Below are 14,991 nucleotides of genomic sequence, written 5' to 3'. Positions count from 1 at the left end.
AACAAGAGGTCGCTTTTTTTTAAATATTAATGAAGCCAATTCCTCAAAATAACGTCTCTCATTTTGATTAATGCAAAAATAAAGATGATGCCTGAACAAAAATAAAAAATAAAGCTACTTTTTTAAGCGCTTCTTTTGTTTGTTTTTTAGTGCATAGCATTTACATAATATTCTTCTTAATTTCCATTAAATATTTCTTTTAAAAACAGCAGATGACTTTATCACTCCCACCGCTCAACAAGGAGAGATACATCGGAGAAGCTCTAATGAGACACTGACTCCAGAATGAACTCTTGGGTAAAGACGGAGAGAAGAAGAAGAAGGTTTAAGGGACAAAAGATCTGGTGAGACACGAAGAACAAACGTCCCACTGGGATGCAGAGGTGGCTGCGAGAACAAACACAGAAGGGAAGTGGTTTCCGAGGATAAGATGGTGGTTCAACAAATGACTGCACAGATCTAGGAGGGAAACAAAGAACATGTTTGATCATCAATCTCGATGTTCACATCTGGAGATCTGAGCGATACCTTTGCTACACTGTCATCAGACGAGAGACGAGTCAAAACTTGCTATGAAAACATCTGAGCTTCTCTGTAATACTTCTGCTTTAGTGAACAATGCCTTTGAAAGTCTTGATGTATTATGTATATTATAGTGTTTATATAGCTATATTTGTTTGTTTGTGTATATATATATATATACAGTATATATATATGCTTTTGTTTGTCATGACGACAACACAAGGAAAACAAGGAAAACAGGATTTTCCAATTATTACTACTTTACCTTAATTGTACTACCAACTTTTTTTTTTGCATAGTAATAATAAAAATAATAATAATAATGTCTATTTATATAGTGCATTTGTGTTACTTACTTACCCCTACAATAATAACTATTAAAAACTATTTAACATATTAAACGTTGTTTTGATGGTTTTACAATTTAAAAAAGTTACGATCTTTTAACAAACTATATTTATAATTCAAACAGTATTAATGTCTCAACCTTTAAAAAAATGTAGTAATTTACATCAATTGACATCATCTTGGTGTCTAAACAAGAAGGATCTGTCTCGCCTGCAGTTCATACAAAACTCTGCAGCAAGAATTCTGAGCCGCTCTAGTAGAAGAACTCACATTTCTCCGATCCTTAAAACTCTTCACTGGCTGCCAGTTTCTTTCAGGATCAACTTTAAAATTCTGGTTCTTACTTTCAGATCTATTCATGGTCAGACCTTCCATCAGTACATTCTGATCCAGCCTTACACCCTAGCTCGGGCTCTGAGGTCTGTGGATCAGAATCTACTGATGGTTCCTGAAAACGCTTCAGGACCAGAAGAGAGAAATCCTTCCAAACTGTTGCTCCTAAGCTTTGGAACCATCTCTGTGTTTGATGATCTACTGACTCCTTCAAGAAACATCTGAAGACACTTTTATTCATTTCTTTTTTTATCTGGTTGCTGCTGTGTTTGTCTTATGTTGTCTTGAGCCTGGTCTGAGAAAAGCACTTTACAAATTTTTACTTGATTTCACACATGCACTATATTTTAACATGTGGAAAAAATCAAAATGTAATTAATTAGTCCATTTTTATTTGGTTTACTGAAGCAAGCTTGCCATTCATATACAGTACATTTATAAATCAACTGGGTTCTCTGATGGTGTCTTGTTTTTATAAAAAAGAAAATGCTCATCAACCTTGTGCATATTAATTAAAAGATTTGAATTCAAAACCATCAACCATCTGCTACTAATGACTATAAAAACTTTCTTCTCGCCTTCAAAACCGTGTTCAGACACATTTACTCCGAGTCATTTCTTCTAGGGGTGAAAATAAAAACAAAGTCATAAAAATATCTTTATTTTATTCTCTGATTAGCTCCAAAAAAACAGATGGACATTATTGGTGTGGCTGTCATTAAATCGTGAAAGTGGCATGAGTTGGTTTTAAAGTGCTCGACAATGATGACGACGACTAGTCCTTCAGCCACTTCTGGAGGAGAAGAAAGATGTGATCCCGGGCCATGGTCAGCTGGAGGAGGTCCTGGGACCTGGCCGGGTACATGTTGGCACAGTGGGCCGTTCCTGGAGGGGAAACATGGGAGCGTTTACAGAGGAGCGTGGTGGAACTGGGTTTTTCCAACTTTAGCCAACAATCGCACAACTTGTAAAATTAGAGTCTAACAAGCAAGTCATTGTTGTTCTCTGGGAAAGTGGTTTTGGCTTCAGTGATGGTGAACAACCAGGAGCAGAATGTCAGTCTTTAACAAGGACGACCGACTCGAAACAATTATATATTTTTTAAGAGTGACTGAGGTAAATCACAGTTCACTAGATTTAAAGAGGCGAGACTATGGTAGACGTTAAAATGATGCTTGTGACTAAAGTTTGCTCCAAAATTACCTCCAAGTCTGTTTCTTATCTTAACCTAAACACTAATATTGACTGGATCTTGAGCCAAACCATCCAATAAAAGCCCTGAAGTGAGATTGTATACAGTGACTTTCGTATGGGGCCAAAAGGGAAAAAAAACTAGAAAAAGATTAATTAAATTAGCTTTAATTTGACAGGAAAAAGTACTTGCGGGGAAAGAATTGACGTACATTATTTGATGTATTGTACAATTATTTTAAATAATACAAAATAACCTCTTAAATTAAATCTATAAAATCTCTTATATCTAGAATTAATATCAAAATAAATACAATTTACAATTTTGGAAACTACATTTTTTTAAATATTTAAATGTTTTTTAAGCATTGCTTAGTTTTTAAACAAATATTTCAATTCAATAATGTGTATATTGAAAGGTAGATTTTGTTTTCATTAAATAATTGAATTCAACATTTTTTTTATATTGAAAGGTGGTATATACTTTTAGTCTTTTTAATAATGTATTAAAATATTTGAATATTTTCCAAATTAAAGTTTGATATTCTAATACCAATTATTCAAAGTATATATATTTTTTATTGGTAGTATTTTAAATTCAACATTCAAATGTTGGTATAATAGTATCACCAGACAAAACCAAAAGAGTGCCGAGCCATTTTATAGAACTTTAAGCCACTCATGCAACGCGCAGACGATCACATGGCGACGTTGAAGTACCAGCCCATCAATTGAATTCCGTGTTGGATTCCAAAACAACATAATATAATAGACTTCTATACAACATACTTCCAGGTCTTATAAACAACAAGGTCTCAACATGACACAGATATTAGGGCTGCACAATAATGGAAATAAGTGCGATATTCGATAGTGGTGTCTTGAATTGCGATATTTTTTTTTCTTTTACCTAAAAAAAAAAAAAAAAAAAAAAAAAAAAGAGTACTGTGGGGGAGGTCCGGGGATTTAGAGAAGGAAAACGATGCGATATTTCCCTTTCTTTTATTCGGTGCAGACATGATCGGAGAAAAATATCACTTTTAACGCTCAGTCTCACGGGACTTGCATCAGTTTCCCGAAAAACTGAGCGACCTCAGAGAGGAGCCGCCGGCGAGTCGCGATATCACTTAATCAATAATAAATCCACTTCCTTGTACACGCACACATAACACTTTATAAACTACCTGATGCTAACAACTTAGCTCGTTAGAATACGGCGAAGACGGACAGGTTTACACTTGTTTGGAAGTTCACGATCTTATAAGAAAACAACTGAGACGAGATGAAAAGTTCCTACAATATGTTGCTTCAGCAAAGGAGGTTGAAAGAGACGAGTGACTGGATCACTAGTGTTTGAGTAGATCATAAAATAGTTTTACTTCTGTGTATATACTGAGCCGCGCCAAGTCAGGGCACCGGCAAGACACTTCGCCATAGCAACCGAGCCTAGAAAGCTGCGCCGCAAAGCTCCAGACGGAGACGTAAACGACAACAAGACATAGAAGTACAAATTAACAACTTTACAGAACGTGACACTGATTGGTCGAAGTGCGCATTTAAGAAATGCTTGATTTATACAATAAAAAATGTTAAATTATCGGACATGTTTTCGGTATGCATATCGCACGTGCCAATATCGCAATATCGATATTTTTCCGATATATATCGTGCAGCCCTAACAGATATTGAACAAAATTTAAAATCACCTTTGATGAAAACAGCCGGCAGGTTGGAGGAGATGTCCCGAGTGATTCCCAGTGCATGCCAGGGGTCGATGGACCCGTTGGGGAAGATGATCCTGGTGGTGCGGACCTTGTAGCCGCCGTAGTACTCGTTGGTCTCCTCCACGGCCTCGGCCAGCTGCTGGGCGCTGATGTTGTAGTAATCCGCACACTGTCTCACCTGATACCTGACCAGGAATCAGCATGAAAACATTGAAGTGTTGGAGACGACCAGCAGGATTAATGTTGACTCACTCCAGAGGGAAGCCGGCGAACGGTTGGTTCGGCGAGTCCGTGGTCTGATAGAATCCAAATTCACTGCAGGTCTGGTAGACCCACTGTCTCCCTGAAAACATGTTTGGTTCATTCTGGTTGATTTACGACGAAGACTCTCCTGGACTAGAATCTATTTCTACTAGAGAGTGTGACAAGGTCAGGAGAGTTAGTGAATCTACCTGCACTCCTGGATTATTGTCATCGTTCAAGTCACTGTCAAGAATGAACATCCTTTGACTGTTTCTGAAGGTCATCGTACAAGTAGAAAAATATAGATTGAAAACGATGAATGATCTGAATATATCAAATCTTTCATTCCATTCATTCATTTATTAATAAAGATACTTAAGTACATAAGTAGAAAAAAATATATTTTACCATAAAAAACTTTATTAAGAAATGTAAAAGTCTTTTATTTCACACACACAATCTTTAGTTACACCACAATTTTTATGTTTTTTTTTTTTTTTTTTAAATAAAGTTTGTGTGGAATATATGACTGCCACCATTTATGTTTGAAAATAACATTTCAAATGTTGAAACTTTTAAATAAAAAAAATAATAATATAATAATGTTTTTTTTCTTAGCATTTTTTTTAATTCATTTAAATAATGTTTATATTCAAAGGCTGATTTCTGTCATTTCTTTTTAAATAATTGAATTCAAAAGTATTTTCCTAATTAATAACTGATTCTTTACATATAGAATTATAACTTTAGATATAGAATACAGCTTAGAATTCCAATTGCAATAATTAAAAAAAAGGGATTTTCTGAATTAAATATTTCATGATATTCATAGCCTTTTATATTTAATATAAACATATTTGGTATATTAGTGCCATCATTGGCTGAACGTTTGATCAAGTAGCTCAGTATTTTTCTGGGTTTTGTGTGTTGGCACAATTATACCAACATTTTTATATTGAATTAAAAATAATATATTAATAAAAAATATAAAAAAATTATAAAAATAAAAATTGGAAAGATTGGAAAAAGAACATCAAATTATATGTGTAAAAATATATACATTATGAAAATTATAATAATTTATAATAATTATTATATAAAGTATTATTAGTATATCAAACTATACGTGTAAAAATGATGTGCCAATATTCTTCAGGGCACTGATATACTTCCATAGTCGAGCGCTCACTGCAAATATTGTCACAGAACTATTGATCTAAGGCGATCGAGTGAGTCACCAGAGGCAGAACATGGCGTTCAGGTTATTGAAACTGACTTTAAAACTTCTATGACACAAAATACGTTTTTCAAAGTCCCACTTTGTGGTCCGCCGTGTTATCCGTTGACATTGCGAGACCACAAGTACGAGCCGGAGACGGTGAAATTGCAGAAACAACCTGATAACAAAAACAAATGTTAAACTCACCTCCGCCAGCAGCCGGCCCGTCCCAGGAAGTGTTAGTCATGTCTCGGAGGTTGTTTGTGTAGCTGGCGTCCAAGCACTTCATGGCGTACGTGTCCAGCATCAGCCGGGCCACGGCCACGTAGCGGGCGTACGGGTCTCCGAGCGAGGCGTCGCCCATCACGTCACACAGTACTTTGATAGTAATGTTACTTACTACCCCCTGGAATAATCAAAATCACAATTTGATTTAGTAAAACACTCTCAAGGGACACTTTACAGTTCAAATAACACTATAAACGATAAAATAAGTTCCTAGTGAATCACAGTGAGCAACAGTGGAAAGGGAAAAACTTCCTTCTGACAGGCAGAAACCTCGAGCAGAACCAGATTTTTTTGGTGTAGTTACGAATTTACCGAAATTCTAGTAGTTACGCATTTAATTATTCACTAGTTTCATTTAACAAAATGCATTTAAACTCGCAAACTCAACTCATTCATCTCAAGAACCGTCTCGGTAACGGGGAAGTAAACAACCTCTTGAACGCTTTGCCGCCCAGCCAACCAATCACAACTGGCGATCATTTTTTTCGTATTTAAACTCGCAAACTCGACTCATTCATCTCAAGAACCGTCTCGGTAACAGGGACGTAAACAAGCTCCCGTAACGCTTTGCCGCCCAGCCAACCAATCACAACTGGCGATCATGTTTTTGTATTTAAACTCGCAAACTCAAGTCATTAATCTGAAGAACCGTCTCAGTAACAGGGATGTAAACAAGCTCCCGTAACGCTTTGCCGCCCAGCCAACCAATCACAACTGGCGATCATGTTTTTGTATTTAAACTCGCAAACTCAAGTCATTAATCTGAAGAACCGTCTCGGTAACAGGGATGTAAACAAGCTCCCGTAACGCTTTGCCGCCCAGCCAACCAATCACAACTGGCGATCGTGTTTTTGTATTTAAACTCGCAAACTCAAGTCATTAATCTGAAGAACCGTCTCGGTTCTCACTAGGCTTTGCCACCAAGCCAACCATCGATCATTTCTGACACAGCACAGTCGTACAATTTAAATACGGTATTATTACGACCAATCAATCGTGAGAGCAGTGTGTAGAAAGGCATCATGGGACTTCACCGTTTTGTCCGCACCATAAGTTGGGCGCGGTAATGAGGGAGTCTAAGTTGTGTTTGGAACGACTGGATCAGTTACAAGTGAAAACAACCACCAACAATTCAGTTAAGCTCAGAGAATTAAGTCCATGTACTTTACAAGCAATTTAATTTTTTTATTGACATCAAAAGAAAAGTCAGTAATCTACCCGCTGGCTTTGAAAAATTATTAAAACACATGACCCAACAGAATATTTCTGAACTTCAAGGTTTTTAAAGATCAGCAGTAGGACTTTTCATCTTTGACTTTTAAGTTTTTATTACCAGCACTTCAGGCACCACAGCGTTACCCTGTTAGGACGTCAAGGTCTGTATTTGTGGTCAAGTGTTTCCAAGTCTGCAGCAAGACTAATACGACTAAACTCTTTAGCGGGTCTGGACAAGTGATTGACTGTCAGACACCTCGACTGATTTAATGTCACCAACAAATATACACTAATTTGTGTTTAACCAACAGAAAATAAATATAAATAAATAATAGCTTTTGAATCATTAGATCTTTTAAAATAAATATACTGAATAAACAGAAGTAAGAATACTATAATATATATATATATATATATATATATATATATACACACACACACATACATAAATATGTACAGTATAATAATAAAATTAAAAAAAAAGGGAAAATAAAGAAAAAAAAAAAGTGTAACGCGAATAAAGATCTGTCTTTTTACCATCAACTGAAAAGAATCTAAAATCTCTGCCAAAAACTGCTTGTTGAACGTCATAATATCACGGGTCAATTTCAATGTGGTGAAGCCACATGCAGTCTTTTGACTGTATTTATTAAAACATAGAACTATTTTACTTAGTTTATTATTAGTATTTAGTGTTTTTTTATTTCCAAAGCTTGTGATTTACAAAAAGGTTTTAATTGAATGACGTTAATAGTCATCGTAGAAAGAAAAGATACAACGCATAAACCTATATTCAGTGTTATATTATATAAATATAGCAATTACTTGGGGTGTCAGTTAGATGCAACACTAATAGACTCAGGGACTCATTCATTCCTCGTGCTATAAGATTGTTTAATTCTGAGTTTGGGGGCAGGAGTGAAGTGAAAAGATGATTCTATTCTGTTAGTCTTTGTATCTTTTTTTTATGTTATTTTGTTTATGTTTCTTTCACTTAGATTTTGTTATCCCTTGCCCTTTCTTCTTTTTAGTGTGCTTTGTTTCTTTTCTTGTTTTTATGAATCTGTCATTTGTGTCTGCTGTGAACTGAAACACTAATTTTGAGTGTCTTTAGGGGGATTAATAAACGTTACCTACCTACGCATCTATTATAGAATATTCTAATAAATATAATCATAAGAAAAGGGGCCAACGTTTAACAAATAAAAATTAATGAAAAAAAAGCAATTTTTCTGAGAATTGTTATTGATCTCATGTCTGGCATTTCATTTTGCAGGATTCCGTTGTAGAAAATATTCTATCCAGTAGTCGAGCATCAAATAAAACACTTGTTGTTGGTAGATTTATACTTCCCGTGAGAGTAAAGTCAGTATTAAAGGAGGAACTGGTAGCGTTTGTACAAACCCCAGTGTTGCGTAACTTCCTTCCGGATTCTATAAAGCCCTCCATTGATAACCTCCCGCGCCGACTCTACTGCCCTCACTTTTCTGATTGAGTTACACCTTCAGCAGAAACATTCCACCGGGTCCCAGAAAAAAACCTGAGGCTCTGTTCGGCCCCTTTGTGTCCCCGGGGGACGGCCATTGGCTGCATTTGTCCTCCAGCGCTGTGTATTCGGAGGCTCACCACTCTTTTTCGGGCTCTTTTATAAGCGTCCCTTCAGCTCAGGGCGACAGGAAACCAAAGAGACCAAAGCACCTTTTGTTACTGGCTCACATCAGCTTATTGGTAACCGGACTCACGTCTCCTCCAGGCATCGAGAGGGCCCGAGAGGGGAAGAATGAAGAAGGGGCGAAGGAGAAGAATTTAGGGCAACTGGCAATAACACACACACAGTGCTGTTTGTAGAATATAAACAAACGCAACATCTTTTTTTTAATTTTTTACTTTACTTCTAATATAACGTTTTAGCAGGTTTTTAATGAATTCTAGAAAATTTAAAGTATCTAAAATCATAATGTAACTTTAATAATTTTCTTCACTTTAATTCATCGTTTTAAACATAAACTTCTTTTTTTTCCAAGTATAAGTTTTACCCAAAAACATGGCCAAGAAAACGCAACCAATAATAACTGACATATTATTTAAAAAATATGCATTTTCTCAAACTATAATAATTATTAATAATAAAATATATATTTTTTTAGATCAAAATGTTTTAAAAGTAAAGAAAATAACATTTTAGGTCCATCTCGCAGTTTGAAATACTACCCAGTTACTTTTGCACTTTCTGGTTTTCATATTTCTTTTAACAAACTATAGATTCCACCTTCCAGGAGCCAAGGTCTCAAGCATCACACACATTTAATTTGTATTTTCTTCCTGATCATTAGATAGATGTCAGTTTAGCAAAAACCGTGCCATTTAATAGAAATATAAAATATAACTATGATGAGGTATTGTTAGTTTAGCTAGCCGCTAACAATGCTAGCTACAGTCATTCTGGAGTTGGAATCAAACTTTTCCCTTTGTAAGCAAACATGGCATTGAATTTACAATTTAGCTAAACTATCTAAAATGGATGACAAATCATTGTATTACCGAAAGGTTTTAATCTAGTGGATAAAAGGCCTTCACTGTTATGCTTCCATTAGCGATGTTGTTGTGCTTGTAATGCTAGTGGAAAATCCTTATCTGGAATTAATGCTAACAGTGAAATTCACTTTTCTTGTTTTCGTAACTGTATGGTATGAAATATATGAATTTTGAAGAGTGTCTTTTTTTAATTGTCGTTTTTGACATTTATAATGCCCTTTTTTTTTAACTGATCCATTTTACACGTATTTTATACCAATAAAGTTTTGAGTAAACACACAAGTGGTTTCATAAATAAAAACTGATTAATTTCTTTCAAAAGTAACAGTTTCGTTTAGTTACTAGTTACTTTCAAAGTAAATACTAACTAGGGAAAGTAACTTTTATTGTAAGAGACGGATACAAGTACATTTTTCAAGTGTATGGGCCAGTGTAAGCTGTGATTAAACAATTCAGCAAAAGGAAAGAACAACAAATAAAAATTGCCAATTTTAGGAGAGCCTCAAAAGGCCGTTACCAATTTTGGCATATTTCTTTACCTCCTAGGAACGTAAACTTACACAATAGTCACCTCTTTTCTTTTTTTTCACTATTTATCAAAGAACCCCAATAAACAACAACAATAAAAAACTGAACAATGCTGTATTAAAACTGTACCTCTTATGCAACTTCTATAAAATGCAATTTATAGAAAGTTCATATGTTTTCTTTGAGTTAATTTTTCATTAAAGTGATAAAGAGTTCAGATATACAGGCTTTTAGTATAGTATATTTATATACTAGCATATTTAATATATGTGTTCTTGAACGCACCACAGGAATTCTACTGTAATAAAAGTTTGTGTTTCTTCCACCCATTCCATTTTTAATTAATTTTAAAGCAGTAATACAGTTACAACTACTTTATCTACCATTGCTTATGTATGGTATCTAGTAAAAAATAATCAAATAGAGCAGAAAAGGATGTACTATCGACAGTAACTTTATTGGTGTTGACGCTGGAAACTCTCTCGTCGCTTGAACGAAGCGTCATGTTTGAGTGGATGCATCATCATGTTTGGACTCTTTCTCCCCCTGACCGGTCTTACCTCAAACTCTCTGTTGTCTAGGTTGTACTGGACCACATCCATGAAGTTGCCAGCCAGCGTTTCCAGCAAGTGGGCCGAGTCCATCTCTGTCTGGACCTGCAGCTCGGAACACAAGCTGGGCAGAGAAATAAAGCAGGAAAGAGAAAAAGAAAACTGAGGAGAGTATGTGGGATTAAAAAAAAACAACTATAACATGGATTTGGTGAAAAAATGTTTTGATCATTTCTGTGAAAACCTAATTTTGAAAGCAAACCTTCTAAAGTTGAATGTAAAGGTACGCTGTCATTAACAGAGCCAGGATGGCGGATGAGCCCGACGGTGACATTTGCCTGTTTGTGCTCGTCTGCTGAAGTTTAAATTTACAGACCAGCCATGTTATTACCGAGGCCGTTCCGTCTGCGTCATCCACCATGTTGGTCGCTAAACACCCTCATTTTCTAAATATAAAAAGAAGCAAATACAGTCGGTGACTCAAGCAAAAGAAAGATACGCCAGATTTCCCTCTAAATAAATTCTAAACACTTTTAAGGAGGATGTTGTTAAAGTGCAGTCATGGAAACGGCTCATTGGTTGATCCAGTAATAGAATCTCTTCCTTTTAAAATAAACTCTTAGTTTATGTTTAGACCAGGAGGAAGAAGTATATATTTTTTTCTATATCACAATAGAAAGTATGTTATATAAATAATAATATAATAACTGTATTTTCTTTTCTTCAAGCTTAAAAGAAAAAACTAAAGGACACACATTTGTTAAATACATAAATATAATTTTAATTGTTTTCAATTTAATAATATGATATTATTGTATTTTTTTCACACCTATATGTACATCACACAAATGAATTGAGATTCATTATTTCCATTTTCTACATCTTCATTCAACTAGTTTACATATTTAATTCAAGTTATATATATTTATTTATCCATCTACATTTGTGAATATTTTATAGACGATATATATACTTTATTGGTCTCAAATTCATATTTCTAGCAGCTTCCATAAAATACACATCAATGTCTGAAAGAGACAAAATTAAAAAATAAGACAGAAATCTGAGATAACAAATATTTATTATATTATATTATATTATATTAATAATATTTACAGGGAAATATGTTAAAATAAAGTGAGTTATTATTACTATTATTGTTTTGTTTATTAATTTAACTTTCCTATTTTTGTTTGAAATCACTTTTTACTCTTCGACACTAAACAAAAATATGTTGAAAAAAAACAAAACAAACGATTATCCTAAAGTTAAGTTTGGGATTAAAGTGTTAACAAAACAAACATCCTTAGAAAGTCGTTTTTTCATTAACCTGTTATTTTAAGAATCCCGTTTTCGTGTGGTAAAAATGTATAAGAACACAGTGAGGTCAACTGTACTTGAAATCTTTGGTGATGTTGGCGTAGGTTTTGGGGTCTTTCAGGCGCTGGACGAGGGTCTCTGAAGCCTTCTGTACCAGCAGGGGGCAGTCCTGGTTCTCCGAGGCCAGAGAACGTTGAACAACCTCCAGGTACTCTAGCGGGAGATGAAAGGGCAACAATTATTACAATTACAGGCGGAAGATTATAATAATAAAAGAAAGTTTTGGTTAAATAAATAATAATAATAAAAATTACAATTAAAAATGGAAAAAAAAAATGTAATATTAACAGCCTTTTGCTAAAATAAAAAGGTAAATAAAAAAAGTATTGAACACAACCCCAAAAATAACAACTGAAAAATCATAATTCCTCAATTAAAATATATAAATATTATTGTTGAATCCATTTTGCAGGCTCGGGAATACTTTTAATTTAAGGGGTCGTATTAATATTTTAAAAGCTAATACAATATATAAAAATGTATTCTTATTATAAGAACTTTTGTGATTTGTGTACCTGGGAAGTTGAGCTGAGCATGGAGAGGCGCACTCGTGGCCACGGAGGCGTGCACCAGGTGAGGGTACTTCAGCCGGAACCAGGCGGCCAGAGAACCCGGGTACGAGCCGCCGAACGCCACCCACTTGCTGTTGGACAGACCTCTGGACTCGGCCATGGAGGAGAGGAAGTGAGCGAGGTCTGCCAACGCCTGGCGACTGCTGAGGAACTGCAGGTTCTCTGTGCTCAGGTCACTGCGAGGACAGAAGAGAAGGGGGGGTTTAAGACGCGAGCGCCACCAAGTGGTGGAACAACAAAATCTAAAAGCTGCAGACGAGATTGACCTCATTGAATAAGTTTTCTTTCCTTATTTTTCACATCAATAACTCAGTGTATGGAAGTATATCAGTGCCATATTTAATAATTCAATTTAAGCTGTCAATTCTGAAGAAAAGACAACATTTAAATGTATTTTAACCATTAAAATATATATTTTTAAATTAATTCAATAATTTCTATATTGAAATGTTGATTTTTTTTTTTTAATAATTGAATATAGGTACAATTTATTCACATAGCTCGGTACTCCTTTGGTAATGTCTGGTGGCACTATTATGCCAAAATTTTTGTATTAAAATTAAAAAATATAGAATTTAGATCATTAATTTAAAATGATTAGAATTGCAAACTTTTTGCAAACAATATATATTTTTTAAATTAAATCATTTAAAATATTATAATTTAACATTTCAACAAAATTGTTAAATTCAATTATTCAACAAAAAACAATTTGACATTTAATGTTTGACTTATTGAATCCAATCATTTCAGACTAATATACCCACATTTTTACATTGAATTTAAAAGGCTATGAATAAATAAAAGATTATATTTAGAAAATGTATTTATAAGTTATTGGAATTAAAACCTAAAGTATATGTGTAAATAAAAATCAATCACTTTTTAAATAATGTTTTTAAATGACTTAATTCAATAATATTTATTTAAAGAAATAACGGTTCAATGAACAAATTATTAATTTAAATTATTCAATAATAAAAATAAAAAAACTTCACCCTTTCAATACAGATTCTAAAAAAAATAGCAACATTTCAATAGAAAAGTTTCAGCTTTTGAAATTCAACCAATTTTCTGATAGAACTGATGTTCTTCCATAAAGGTCAAGTGATGAGCATAAAGCGGTAGATAATCTACCAGCAACACCCTTGTACTGTTGGATGAGACATTAAAACATGAACATACTTGGTTGGGTGACTTTTGCCATAAAAACGATGCTCCAACATGAAGCAAAGAGCGCCCAATTTTTCGGCGTAGGTGAGCCAGGAGCCATTCTTCATCCACGCCGGGTTGGCCGGACCCTCCCCTCCAATCATCAGGAACACAGGACCACCGGGCTTGTAGAAGGCTTCATTCACAAAGTACCTCTGAAACAAAACACACACATGTCAGGGATCTATGGAAGTAGAATCTATTATTATTACTTTTTGAATCACCTTGAGGGACGAACTAAACTAGTGTTAAGGCCGGATCCGGCTTATAGAATGATATGATGAGAATATGCATAGAATCAGGAAATAAAATATTTTTCAAGCTCTAATTCGGTTTGACTTTTTTGTCGGGCAGGTTTTTCAAAGGCATGAAGGAACTGTACATGGTTTTATAAATACTTTCAGCTTCTTATATACTAATAATAAATACAATCTAATAAACCCTTTATTTATACTTTTAACTTACTTATTATTACGCCTTTATTCACATTAATTTAAATAAGGAGGACATTCACGTATTTTTTTTATTATTAAATAATAATTTTGGGGGGGATGTGTTGCTTTAAATAGATTAAGTGGAAGATACAAACCTGACAATATTCAATAATAAATATCGTCCAGTAGTGAACTATTTTTAGATGGAAAAGGGGGAATTGACGTCACACAGTAAACTCTCAAATAGAGGAAGAACATTCTAAATCACTGTTAACTTACTTAATCCACAGAATATTGAATTAAACGAACGGATTAACAATAGAGAGAATAAATAAAATGAAAAAAACAGAATCACCTGCTTCCAAACTCTGACGTCTGCGCCACGGAAGTGATCGAGTTTCTGCGAGAACCATTTCTCTTCTGGGTCGACACTGGTCAGATGCACTCGGTAGAATTTCTTAAAGCCTTTCGAATGAGCGTGTCCTGCTGCAAAAAGGCAGAAAAGGAGGAAAGATAGAAAAACAACGCGACCCGCGAAAGCCATGTCGAACTCAAGGAGAAGAAACAGGCGTCACATGACTTTTATGGTCACATGACGTGACATTTGTAGCCAGCCACGACGTAAAAATAAGCAAACTTATATTTCTTTTTGCGAATGATTTTGATGTTAAAAGTGGAAATGTAATTAATTATAAT

The 14,991-nt window shown here is 34.5% G+C and overlaps 1 protein-coding gene across 1 annotated transcript; it reads right to left on the bottom strand.

Annotated features, from left to right (window-relative positions):
• Positions 1-1,851: 1,851 nt before the first annotated feature.
• prss59 (serine protease 59, putative) lies at positions 1,852-14,855 on the bottom strand. Its single transcript, XM_087794972.1, has 9 exons — positions 14,651-14,855; positions 13,835-14,016; positions 12,593-12,825; positions 12,095-12,230; positions 10,707-10,821; positions 5,788-5,986; positions 4,371-4,461; positions 4,101-4,303; positions 1,852-2,088 (listed from the first exon to the last, which is right to left on the bottom strand). The coding sequence occupies exons 1-9, from the start codon at positions 14,837-14,839 to the stop codon at positions 1,979-1,981; spliced, it is 1,458 nt and encodes a 485-aa protein (XP_087651098.1). The 5' UTR covers positions 14,840-14,855; the 3' UTR covers positions 1,852-1,978.
• Between the last annotated feature and the right edge of the window lie 136 nt (positions 14,856-14,991).

The sequence above is a fragment of the Callionymus lyra genome, chromosome 7 (assembly GCF_982586985.1).
Source record: "Callionymus lyra chromosome 7, fCalLyr1.hap1.1, whole genome shotgun sequence".
NCBI classification, from domain to species: Eukaryota; Metazoa; Chordata; class Actinopteri; order Syngnathiformes; family Callionymidae; genus Callionymus; species Callionymus lyra.
This window is presented reverse-complemented; position numbering and strand designations above follow the sequence as displayed.

Coding starts and splice junctions, on each gene's coding strand:
- prss59 (XM_087794972.1), bottom strand. CDS start 14,839: ATGGCTTTCGCGGGTCGCGTTGTTTTTCTATCTTTCCTCCTTTTCTGC. Junction 4,462..5,787: donor CGGGCCGGCTGCTGGCGGAG/GTGAGTTTAACA, acceptor ACATGTTTTCAG/GGAGACAGTGGGTCTACCAG. Junction 4,304..4,370: donor TTCGCCGGCTTCCCTCTGGA/GTGAGTCAACAT, acceptor ATTCCTGGTCAG/GTATCAGGTGAGACAGTGTG.